Source organism: Sinocyclocheilus grahami, unplaced genomic scaffold (genome assembly GCF_001515645.1).
Source record: "Sinocyclocheilus grahami isolate Dianchi unplaced genomic scaffold, SAMN03320097.WGS_v1.1 scaffold450.1, whole genome shotgun sequence".
Lineage (NCBI taxonomy): Eukaryota > Metazoa > Chordata > Actinopteri > Cypriniformes > Cyprinidae > Sinocyclocheilus > Sinocyclocheilus grahami.
Genome location: NW_015505629.1, coordinates 204,562 through 217,705, shown reverse-complemented (window position 1 = coordinate 217,705; position 13,144 = coordinate 204,562). Strand labels below are relative to the sequence as shown.

The window sequence follows — 13,144 nt, the reverse complement described above, 5'->3', positions numbered from 1 at the left end:
TACATTTCAAAACTTAAATACAAGAATTGAGTTAAAGTGTATTTAAGTTTACTTGGAATATTTCCACTTTAGCACAAACAAGTATATTTAATACAAATTTAGTTGAACTTCAGCACTGCTTTTAGACAACTAAAATGCATTTAGGACATTAGTTGTTCCAATTTAACAGACTTTAGGTATACCAATTTATAGCGTGCCACAAATACATTTAGTTATACCAAAGTACATACTAATAAATTGTGCTCAAGTATACAATTTTTTCATTGGTTACGGCCTAACAGATTTATCATTTATGCTGCACCGTGATTTTCACTTGCACGTGTCAGAGGATTATTATGAAGGCAGCTGACGTTATTTGCAGCTTTACTCACAAAATACAATTCCTGCTCATCAATAAGGTGAGAACCAGAACCGTTATTAACCGAAATACACAAATTAATTAAAGAGGACCTATTATTCTTTTACGTGGTGTTTAAACATTAATGTGTCCACAGTGTGTGTAAAGAACCACCCTATAATCGTAAAAATCCACCTACTCCTTTTTTATAATCCCCATAAATCAGAAGCATTGTCTGAGAACAGGCTGTTCCAGTTTTCTCCCTACAATGACGCCATAGTATGGAAAATCCCCGCCCACTGGTGACAATCTCTGCCCTATTAGCACAAATCCCACCCTGAGTGAGCCGCACACAATCCACCATCTTTATACCCTCGCTAGAGCAGCTAGTCATAAAATGTCTCAGCCATTTAAACATTGTAACTCTTGTTTTTGGCTGCAATAATTGCAAAAACTCCCAGAATTTGAGCCACTAAGGATGCAGTGGATTCTTTTCAATTGTGTGCCAAGAAATTAGCTAAATTTGTATGTTTGTGTGAACCATTGCACACTGGACTGCTTTGCAATTGTAGTGGGTTATCTTCTGCGTTGTGTGTCGATAAAAGAGACCTTACACCATGATGTGGTTGTCATGTGGTTAATTTCGGCTTCTCAGTTTCTGTATTAAAGTATAACAGACACCATCAGATAGTAACAGGAGAATATCTGGTTTAGCCGTGCCTCTCATCGCAATGACATCCCGCGCAAGAGAGCGTTATAGCATACAATAACGATTATAGAAACAAATACAATAATCATCAGAAAACAAAATACAGGAAAAGTGCATGTCAATCATTGCATACTGTTACAATGTACATTCATATAACAGGAAATACATTCAAACCTCTCATGGATCATTAAAGTTAAACAGATACAACTTCACACACTCATAACACCGGTAAAACAGAGGTAAAAGTTTTATCTAAGTATGCATCGTCATATAACGAAACTCATCAGCATCCAGCACGTGTGTAGTAGCGGCCATTACACAAATTCATGTTTCGATTAAACATACTCTTACAATGTTTATACTTGGAGTACTAATCTCTTAATAAAGAAAAGTTAACAAACAAAACACATTTTGTGCAGAAAATCCATAAACAGTAAGCAATTAACCATATTTGAACACTTTTTCGAGAAGCTGATAAAAACATACCTCTCATCGCAATGACATCTAAAGTTGCCATTGCCTCTTACTGTATTCACAGAGACGGAGCTTGTGATTTTTAACCCCAAAATGATCACTGCCTGTAAAATTCAGAAGCACAATTGTATTACTTCTTAAAACTAAAACTAACGACATAGCGCTGATCTTCATGAATACAGTCAGAGACAGTGGTAACTTAAGCAACATTAACCATACAGCGTGCTAACAAGCACATTCACAAAATATAACGTGCTGTACTTACATGTTCTGAATACGAAGTTGGACAAACAGTTGGTATTGATCCATCTTTGACAATTCTACTCGCTTTGCAGGGGGCAGGTGTAAGGGTTTTATTGCAGTGTGAATTCTCATGTGGACTCTAAGGTTTCCATGTTGAGTAAAACTCTCTAAATGCTGTTGGCAGGTGTAAGGCTTCTATTCTGTGGGAATTCATGTGTGCCTGTTTAAGTTTCTTTTTTGAGTGAAACTAGATCTACACTTTGTTGGGATGAGTAAGACTTTTCTCTGGTGTGAACATTCATGTGCAAGTTAAGGCTTCCTTTATGACTGAAACTTTTTCCACACTGTTGGCAAGTGAAGGGACTCTCTCAAGTTGTGCATTCTCATGTGGACTTTAAGGTTTCCACGTCAAGTAAAACTTTTTCCACAGCGTTGGCAGGTGTAAGGCTTTTCTCCAGTGTGAATTCTCATGTGGACGTTAAAGCTTCCTTTATGACAAACTTTTTTTCCACAGTGTTGGCAGGTGAAGGGACTCTCTCCATTGTGTATTCTCATGTGGACGTTAAAGCTTCCTTTATGACTGAAACTTTTTACACAGTGTTGGCAGGTGAAGGGACTCTCTCCATTGTGTATTCTCATGTGGACATCAAGGTTTACACATTGAGCAAAACTGCTGGCAGGTCTAAGGCTTTTCTCCAGTGTGAATTTTTATATGCCTGTCAAGACTTACTTTAAAAGTGAAACTTTTTCCACAGTGTTGGCAGATGCAAGGCTTTTCTTCAGTGTGAATTCTCATGTGCCAGTTAAGGCTTCCTTTATGAGTGAAACTTTTTCCACACTGTTGGCAGGTGTAAGGCTTCTCTCCAGTGTGAATTCTGATGTGGGTGTTAAGGTTTCCATGCTGATGGAAACTCTTTCCACACCGAGGGCATGTGTAAAGCTTCTCTCCAGTGTGAACAGTCATGTGCCAGTTAAGGCTTCCTTTATGAGTGAAACTTTGTCCACACTGTTGGCAGGTGTAAGGCTTCACTCCAGTGTGAATTCTCATATGGTGGCTAAGGCTTCCTTGATGACTGAAACTTTTTCCACAGTGATGGCAAGTGAAGGCACTCTCTCCATTGTGTATTCTCATGTGGACTTTAAGGTTCCAATGTTGAGCAAAACTTTTCCCACACTGTTGGCAGGTGAAAGGCTTCTCTCCAGTGTGAATTCGTATGTGCCGGTCAAAGCTTCCTTTATGAGTGAAACTCTTTCCACACTGTTTGCAGGTGTAAGGCTTCTCTCCAGTGTGATTTCTCATGTGGTGGCTAAGACTTCCTTGATGACTGAAACTTTTTCCACACAGTTGGCAAGTGTAGGGACTCTCTCCAGAGTGAATTCTCATGTGGATTTTAAGGTTTCCATGTTGAGCAAAACTTTTTCCACAGTGTTGGCAGGTGTAAGGCTTCTCTTCAGTGTGAATTATCATGTGGTGGCTAAGGCTTCCTTGATGACAGAAACTTTTTCCACAATGTTGGCAAGTGAAGGGACTCTCTCCAGTGTGTATTCTCATGTGATCTTCAAGGTTCCAATGTTGAGCAAAACTTTTTCCACACTGTTGGCAGGTGTAAGGCTTTTCTCCAGTGTGAATTCTCATGTGGTGGCTAAGGCTTCCTTGTTGACTGAAACTTTTTCCACACTGTTTGCAGGTGTAAGGCTTTTCTCCAGTGTGAATTCTCATGTGGTGGCTAAGGCTTCCTTGTTGACTGAAACTTTTTCCACACTGTTTGCAGGTGTAAGGCTTTTCTCCAGTGTGAATTCTCATGTGGTGGCTAAGGTTTCCTTGATGACGGAAACTTTTTCCACATTGTTGGCAGGTGTATGGCTTTTCTCCAGTGTGAATTCTCATGTGGTGGCTAAGGTTTCCTTGATGACGGAAACTTTTTCCACATTGTTGGCAGGTGTATGGCTTTTCTCCAGTGTGAATTTTTATATGCCTGTCAAGACTTACTTTATAAGGGAAACTTTTTCCACAGTGTTGGCAACTGAAAGGGGTCTCCCCAACGTGGACTTTAAGGCTTCCTTGTTGATTATAACTCTTTCCAGACCGAAGGCAAGTGAAATCCCTTCTAGTTTGTTTAGTCTTTTGAGCTTTTTTTCGTGTGGAAATCTTTTCATTCTGTGAACACCTAAAATATTTTCTTCCAGCTGTGAAATCATGCAGATTCTCGTATTGATCTTTCTCTTCAATGTCATGGAGTACTTCTTTCTCTTTTTTCAACGCTACTTCTAAGGTGAAAAAACAAACAAAAGTTATCCCCAGTTTAATGGCACAATACAACAAACATCAAAACATTTAGGTAATGCATCAAAATCAACAACATGTACAGTATGCTTGATCCTGTACCAGAGGTGTCCAAACCTGCTCTGAAGGGCCACTGTCCTACTTGTCCCAATACACCTGCCGGAAATCCTCAACTCAGGCCCTTGAAACCCCCTTTCCTTCAGAGTTTAGCTCCAACCCTAATCAAACACACCTGAACATGCAAATCAAGGTCTTCTGTATTATTTGAAAGCTGAAGGCAGAAAGCTCTATTTGAAAGCTCAAGTTTGCAGAAAAGGGGACCTTGAGGGCTAGAGTTGAAACACGCTGCTCTTCACAATATTGCTAACTTTCTTTAGGTCATGTCCCAAGAACCTTTAAGCTGGCAGTTAAACCCTTTATTAAAAAAAGAACACTCTGTCAATATGGGGTGCTGTGTGTACATTAATGAGGAAAAAAATGTACTTAAATGATTTTAGCAAATGGCTGCAATATAACAAAGAGTGAAAAATTTAAGGGGGTCTGAATACTTTTCGTACCCACTGTAGTTAATTATAGACTTCTCAATTAGGAATGCTAATAATTAATCACTGATCCATTAATGGACAAAAATAATAATAATCCAAGGAAACTGAAACTGTGGAAATGGTCAAAAAAAGTTAATGATAGGCCCGAGCAAGACATTTAAATGAGATGTTGTGCTTTTGGGAAAGCAAAAATCAAGTGTAGCATTTGTTCAGGCAGGTCACGTTAGTCAAGCTCGCATCAGCTGACTCTCAGCTGATCCCCCCATCTACCTATAGGATACGGCACCTACCTAAGCATCCAGATATAAGGTCCTTCAGTATTATCAGCAGTTTTCACATTGCTCAATGGCGAATTGGGCAGGCAAAACACCACCATCCCTTGGAATCGGGAATTTAGCGAGTGGAATTCGTTTCCCCAATAGACTCCCCTCCGATTCATTCAAGTTCGTTAACTTGAACACGTGAATTCACCGCATTTATCATAAGCTGCCTGATTCGGAAGTGACCGAATTAGCATTACTTCATGCATTGCTACATTATTGAAATGGACTCCACAAGTTATGTGACCGACTCAAGAACAAGTTCAGATGGGAACTTCATCCCCAGTTGATATCAAGAGATTAAGTATCCACGTCACAGCTGCTATGTTTCACCCTCTCGAACAAGCTAAGTTCCTTTTAATGCTCTCAAGTTATTGGCAACATGCATGTTGCTATGGTTATCCGCGTTGCTTAGGCTCATTTAGGCCCAATCCCATTTCTACCCCTTAGCCCTTCCCCTTTCCCTCCGTTTTGTGCGTTCACATGAAGGGGTAGGGGTGTCTCGGTTCTCTTTTGGTTGGAGGGGTAGGGGTAAGGGGAAGGGCCAGATAGCCCTCCAAACAAAGATTTTTCGGGACCACACTTCAAACGAAGGGGTATGAATTATCTCAGCGTAAACCGGCAACATGGCTGCCCGAGCGAACAAAAAGACACATAAATGTAAGCATTATTGACATTAATAAAGATTTTAATGAAAAGTAATCATTTGTTTTAGGTTATATTCAATCATGTGTTCAAATTACAATCATGTTATTCAAAGAAATGTTTGCAAAAAAATCGCTAAGGTTTGCTAATGTTAAACCATTAACGTTACTGACTGCACGACAGTGCCACAACATATGTTCATGTCTGATCAGGGCGATAACCACCATAGACATTGAGGGGTTCTAGTCCCCCCAATAATTAGAAATTGCTAAACCCTTTTCTCAAATATTGCCAATTCGAGAGAGAGAGAGAGAGAGAGAGATGAATGTTGCGTGTATGTGCGTCTCTCTACAATCAGTGAGTTTACTTAAAAAAACAGCAATTTTATCCTCTTGTTGCTGGAAAATATAAAGCAGCGATTCAGTATTTAAACTGTTATTAATAAAAGTCGTGGGGCAGCATTGACAAGTTTCTTTGCTCCTGGATGTGTGAGCTGCGCGATCTCCGATATGTATGTGTGTGTGTGTGTATGTGTCAGTGTGTCTGTAAGCAGCGCATTAATATAGAAGGGTAAGGGTCTAATGCACACCAGTTTAGGTGTGTGTACTGTAGGAGCTAGACGACGTATGATGATGTGTAGTAGTGGTGTCCCAATTCTTAGGGGAATATTTTCACCCCTACCCCTTGACACTTTGTTTCAAGGGACATGGGGAAGGGGTAGGGGAAGGGGTATAAAATAGAATTGGGATCCGGCCTTAGTTGTTTAGTTGGCAATGTGTGGTACCGTGTTGCTGGCAACACGCTTGTCGTTGCAATATGCTGTGCTTAAAGGGGGATATAATGCCATTTCATGCATTCTGAGTTGTTTATACTGTTAAGAGTTGGATTGTTATGCGCGCTCTGAGAACAGAGTGTGTTGCTCAACACGTTTCGTTCATGGTTCGGAAGAGATAACCTTATTCAGTGTTATGTGAACAGTGGATGCAATTTGTTTTTCTGGGGCAGCAACGGAGTTTCACAAGCTTTTTGTGTTTGTTTGTTCCCATCATTTCGGTGACGAATATTTTATAACAAGGTACATTCTGACACTGGATTTGCACATCGTTTGATACTGAAAGACGGAGCAGTCCCAATGATAAAAGATCCCCGTCATGACTAGGAGCTTTAAACTGCATCAAGTATCGGTGTTTGTTGCCAATCGGCCCGAAAGTGCTCGCGACTCTTCAGCTCCACCCACGGCTCGCCTCCAGGAGCTTGGCTATTTTCAGAGAGAATCGTAAAGCTGTATCTTTCTTTTATAAACCTGATTAAACTGAAGACATCTGAGCCACTGAAGATGCAGAGGATTAATGTTACTTTCATTTTTTAAGGGAATGCGCCGATCCCCAATCTGCCTAAATGCGTCTATGTTCCTGCGAATCATTCATGATCCAGCTTCATCTACAGAAGAAGTGAGTATAAGGGTTTTTTATGGATCTTTGCAAATCGCCTTTTCTAATAATGTGCTAGTTAGTCAGTTTCGTGGCTGAAGTTCACAGTCTGCTCGTCACTCCACGGAGGAGAGGGGCAGGGTCAGCAGAGCTCTTTAGCATTTAAAGCAACATGGACTAGAATGGCTCGCTGAAAACAGAGCTGATTTTGACAGGGTAAAAAAGGTGTTTTTTTACACTACCATTGAGAAATTTTAACCAAAGTATGTTATAGACTTTTCATTAAGAATCATATCAACTTGTGGAAAATGGGCATCCGATGACCCCTTTAAATTTTAGTTTTTTCGTTCAGGGGTACAATAATAAATAAACAGCTTGAATATTTAATTTCTATACGTGGGCGGGAAATAAACGCCCCTTTCTGCTGATTGGTCAGTCGAAGATCAAACCGTGCCGTCATCAGTTCTTCCACAGTATTACGCAGCAGAATAATAGTCCTCCATTGCTGCAGTTGTACGGATTCTTAACGCATTTATTGCACTATACATTATACTACATTTAATCTTTTTTCATCAAACAAACAGACTAATGAATAGCTCGACACAACTCATACCGGTGCAGAGTCTAGACAGGGCTTTCTTTTGTGTAGATCTAAATTCTATTCTTTGCATCAGCTGGGCATCATGGCAGGGTATGATATGACGGCTGTCATAGCCTACCCTGCTCACCCAGTAAGTCTGTTTGTTTAATTAAGTAATTAATTCATTTGTTTCAAAATAAATATTTTAAACACTAAGACAAAAAGGAAAGAATAATAAATTGGCTTGGGTAACCTATATATAGGCCTATAAGGTTCACGCAAGAACTGTCATTCTGACTGACATCAAGTGTTACAAGCTCTTGGTGCATAAAGAAGATCTGTAAAGTTGCAAAGACTAAAGTCTCAAATCCAAAGAGATATTCTTTATAAAAGTTAAGAGTCAACCACGCCTACCTAAAATGGCTCATTCTAACACGCCCCACATGTCTACATCACTATGTGAGAAGATTTGCATAACGCCGTCCAAATGTTCACGCAAAGAAAGGTGTAAATATTTTGTCAAATAGCTACTCCATATCAGTCGCATACAAAGAAAATACAGAATAATTAGAACAATCATTAACAAACAAATAACAGAGTGTCATATCTAGACACATTTTTCCCAGAACGCTCTTGCGACCCGGTAGCAATTCTTCCACGGCCCGGTAGTGGGTCGCGACCCGGTGGTTGGGGACCTCTGCTGTAATACACCGATCGGTCTGCATTGCACAGTCAGTCCGCGTCAAGTCGAACACACCTAATAGTTTACACCGGTTACACTCAGAGATGAGGCGCACACGTGAGGCTGTAGTGTGCATGCGTCCCAGCCCCCTTAGATGTAAGGCTACATTTACACTGGTGCGTTTATGTTCTAAAATGAAAACGATCCTCGTCATACTGGCATTTCAAGCCGGCTTTCCACTATCTACGACAAACGACAAGCGACAGACATTAATTTCCAATGGAGAGTAGCGCGGGAGCGGCATGGAGTTCCGATCATATGCAGATGTCCGTTCATACTAATGTTACACGACCGAAAGCGTGTGTTATCTGACCATTCATGCAAACTGTAGCATCATGCTACATAAGACAATAAATGAGATTTATGTTCCGCTTTTACTCAAAATTCAATTTAAACCACCATCGAGAGTTTGTAATAACTTCCGATTGCCGTCTAATGTGTGTTTTGGCTATGTAATGTTGCTGAAATTAAATATGTTATTATGTTATTACATGATATATAGTCAGAGCAGCAATCATGGAAGAGAGAACACAGACAGACTGCACTGGAAGCTGCTAATGCTCATCAGTAAATCATGGGAAAATGAATAGAAATGATGATTCTGTCTGAGCTATGCTTTTTAAAATGAACACGCACTAGTGTAAATGTAGCCTAACAGATGTGTAAACTGAAGACTATTTGAGCTTTATTAAAACTATTTGCACTGATTTATTGTGTTGGCTACATTTTGTTCCTTTGTGTAGTGACTCGGGAGATGAGTCTTTGAGTTTGTATAAACATTAACAAGCTGAAAAATAAAACCAAAGTTTTTTTTTTAGATAATGTAATCTTGTTAAAATTGATTTCATAAAATTGGTATCGAAAAAAGTATCGTTCAAGAACCGGAATCGAAGTCAAGGTATCGGTATCGATATCAAATTTTTTTTTTACAATACCCAGCCCTACGAATGATACATGGATTAATGTTACACATAAATTTGTTTAGACAACTTATGCATTATTTATTACTTTTTCTTAATTTAATGTGTGACGCGTCATAATAACGAATGACCAACATGAAGGAAGGATCCTTGGCAGGTTCACATGAAGCCAGCATTAGTATTGTTGTCTGGTCATGTGATCTTAACATGTCTGTCCACATGCGTGGACCTGCTCCATGTCAAATAAAACCACTTTAATTACGAAGCTCATATGACATTCTTCAAAAATATATTTTATTTCTGTAGAGCTGGACATTTGAATATGGATCAAATGACTGAGTTTAGTTTTGAGAATAAAAACTGACCTGTTTGTTCCTCAGTATCTTGCTTCAGACTGAATACTTCTTCAATCCTGAAGTCTTCACTCTGCTTTTTAACAAACGCCATCTTTATAAGAGTGTCACGTGGCTCTCAGTCGCTTCAGCAGGAGTTTTTTGGACACTCAGTTCTGTTTAAGAGGGGAGTAAGAGAAAGAAATAAACCCAAACGAAATCTCTGGGTGCGTCCTAATCAGCTCTAGTTCAGTAGTCAGCGCACTGGTGAGGGAGTCAGTCAGAGTGAGAGTTCATGGACTTAAATCACCTGATTAGACACTCAAAACATTAATAACATAACACACCTTATAATGAAAGTTCACATTTAGGTAGTTATGGTGTACAGTATAGTAGTTATCTAATGGTTTGCTGATCACATTTAATAGACTGCACTAAATGAAAATATTTTCTCTTGGTTTAAGTTTTCATTAAACACGTTTGTGTCGAATTAAACGGTTCTGACCAGCATGTGACGTCAGCGACTCGGTTTGTGAATCATTTGATTCAATTGACTCGGAGTCTAAAAAGCTCAGTTTGTCCAGCGACTGAATACATGATAAACTGATTCACGAGACTCATCTTTTGTGTTCACGTTACTCGTGTGTGGATGCGCTTTACTCACACAAATAACGTTAATATATTTTAAATAAAACATTAATATGTTACACTAAATATTAAACAATTAATTCTGTATCGCTCGTAAAACTTTAAAGTTGAACAATTTCTACACGTTAAATGCTTTAAACACAAACCTTTCTTGAGTCGAATCACAGCAGATACAGGAGCGCGGCGCATCCTCATGACGTCACATCACCGCGCCAAAATAAAACTGCTCGCACTCTGGTGTCTAATGCATAGAAATGTACTTAGAACATGATATAAAAATAATAAAAGAGTTGACAGAAATTCAGAGTGTATTGTATTGTTGAAAAATGTAATGTATATGGTCCAATTATGTGCTGAAAATGTAAGGAAACCTGTAAGATTTTGTCTGACAAACTGTAATGTTTAGGTTAAGAAACAACTTATAAATTAGATTAAAATGCAAATGTGATAAACAAACAAACAAACAAAAAACGAGTGTATGAGTTCATAGAGTACATTCTTGTGTCAGTATTGAAATGAAAAAAAAAATGTTTTTCTCATTTAAAAAATGTGGACATATTAAGTTAGAGTCTAAAATAATACCTGAAAATAGGTATAAAATGTCTAAAAAATTACGATTGATGAGATTTATTTTCATTATATCTTTATAATCTTCCAAGAATTATTGACATTATCTGGGTCACTTGTTCAAGTTTAAAGCCATAAACTGATCAATGAATGATATAAATTATAGCCATAAGCCATAAAAATCTTATAAATGTATTATAAATCTTATAAATGTATGGGCCTTTTACCCCACACACGGTATTGATACACTTCAGCTAAAATAATGTTTTTTTAGAAATAATGTCTAAGTTAAGTGATGTGACATGTGGCCAAGTATGGTGACCCATACTCGGAATTAGTGCTCTGCATTTACCCATCCAAAGTGCACACACACAGCAGTGAACACACACAAACCGTGAACACACACCCGGAGCAGTGGGCAGCCATTTATGCTGCGGCGCCCGGGGAGCAGTTGGGGTTTGGTGCCTTGCTCAAGGGCACCTCAGTCGTGGTATTGAAGGTGGGAGAGAGCGCTGTACATTCACTCCCCCCACCTACAATCCCTGCCGGTACGAGACTCGAACCCACAACCTTTGGGTTATGAGTCCGACTCTCTAACCATTAGGCCACGACTTCCCCTTAATACTAATAAGTTAATTCTTGCTCAAAACAATCACTTTAGCAAAGTTTGTACTATTTTCTGCTTATTTTGAAAAATTAAATAATTATTTTTTGTTCAATAAATATACTGTCATTAAAATATGTTAAAATAAAAAATATATTTTAAAATACAGAAACAAAATCGTTTGAATAAGATTCTGAATGTATTGAAGGAGATCCAATAATAATTGAATATATGTTTACAGTAGTAACAACAAATGATATTTTATTATATGATATGATTAATATAATGGTTTTAAATATGATGGTTTCATTCTAAACATGGTGATTATCTCTAATATGGACACCCAACATAATATATTATATTTACCATCTGAATCTAACCATGTCATGTCAACAAATGGAAAAGTCAGCCCTCTATTAATTATCATGTTAATTACTGTGCGCCTTTAGCCCCAACAGCAGGGGGCACTTTATACCCCAAATACCATACTTTTACATATTCTTTCCTTATTTAAAAATTATCTTAAAGGGGTCATATGATGCAATTTCAAGTTTTCCTTTCTCTTTGGAGTGTTACAAGCTCTTGGTGCATAAAGAAGATCTGTAAAGTTGCAAAGACTAAAGTCTCAAATCCAAAGAGATATTCTTTATAAAAGTTAAGAGTCAGCCACGCCTACCTAAAAAGGCTCGTTCTAACACACCCCCACATATCTACATCACTATGTGGAAATATTAGCATAATGCCGCCCAAATGATCATGCAAAGAAAGAATGTAATGTAATGGTTTCAGGAACAGCAGTAGTGTTGATGCAGCATGTCAGGGAGATGCTGTGTTTCAGTGCAAAAGCACTTTATTTGGCCTTCTGGAAGTAGATGCAATTAGGAATCATTGGTTAAGATTTATTTACAACAGAACAGCACAACCCAGATGTTCGAATTTGTGCAACGCATTTTATGGATGACAGTTTTTTTAACCTAGAAGAGTACAAGGCTGGCTGTGCACAAAAGCTATTTCTAAAAACAAACAAAAAAAAGGGGTCAATTCCGACTTTGCTATGACAATCTGGCGCTTCTGAATCAGCGACTGTATGTATGTTTTGTTATTAGTTTAAGTATTTGCTATTGACTGTTCAAATGCGGAGTTTTGCGCAGCGCAGAGTAACGCATCGTGTGTGTGTGTGTGTGTGTGAGGGGAACAGGGTCACATCACAGGAGAGTGAACTGCCTGTCAGAAATCATAGCACGTCAGCTGTTTTAACCGCGGCTTGTGTACTGCATCATCACTGTGTCTGTCACGCGACTCTGTTGCCCTTTCAGGCTTGAACTGATGGTAAAACTAATGACATTATTAACTGTCTTGATATTTACTTTGAAAGCTGAAGCTGCGATTATGGTAAGGGGCGTTACATTTTCGACGCGTGTTTGTGGTGTTCGGCCAATCACTATGTACTGGGTCAGCTGGCCAATCAGAGCAGACTGCACTTGTCAAAGGAGGGGGCTTTGTTGAAAACGACGTGTTTGAGAGAGGCGGGGCATAGAGGTCCTACAATAATGTACAGTATTTGAAAAATAATGTGTTTTTTGAACATTAAAGCATGTCAACATATTCTGTTAAACCAAATACACAAAATAATGATATTTAAAATAACATCATATGACCCCTTTAAACAAAACTGAAAATCATAAAGAAGACCTTTGTCTCACAATATATACATTCATTTTAGCGATTCTCATTTGCTACTTAAATCTACAACATTTTAATATA

At 38.6% G+C, this 13,144-nt stretch overlaps 1 protein-coding gene across 2 annotated transcripts; it reads right to left on the bottom strand.

Moving 5' to 3' along the window:
• Nucleotides 1-2,428: 2,428 nt before the first annotated feature.
• Nucleotides 2,429-10,432, bottom strand: LOC107552428 (gastrula zinc finger protein XlCGF57.1-like). Of its 2 annotated transcripts, none has more exons than XM_016234307.1 (3): nt 10,356-10,432; nt 9,595-9,737; nt 2,429-4,031 (listed from the first exon to the last, which is right to left on the bottom strand). In XM_016234307.1, exons 2-3 carry the CDS (start codon nt 9,674-9,676, stop codon nt 2,446-2,448), a joined length of 1,668 nt encoding a protein of 555 aa, XP_016089793.1. In that variant the 5' UTR covers nt 9,677-9,737; nt 10,356-10,432; the 3' UTR covers nt 2,429-2,445. The 2 variants fall into 2 exon arrangements, with proteins under 2 accessions (XP_016089793.1, XP_016089794.1); XM_016234308.1 differs by having other exon boundaries at nt 2,429-4,028.
• Between the last annotated feature and the right edge of the window lie 2,712 nt (nt 10,433-13,144).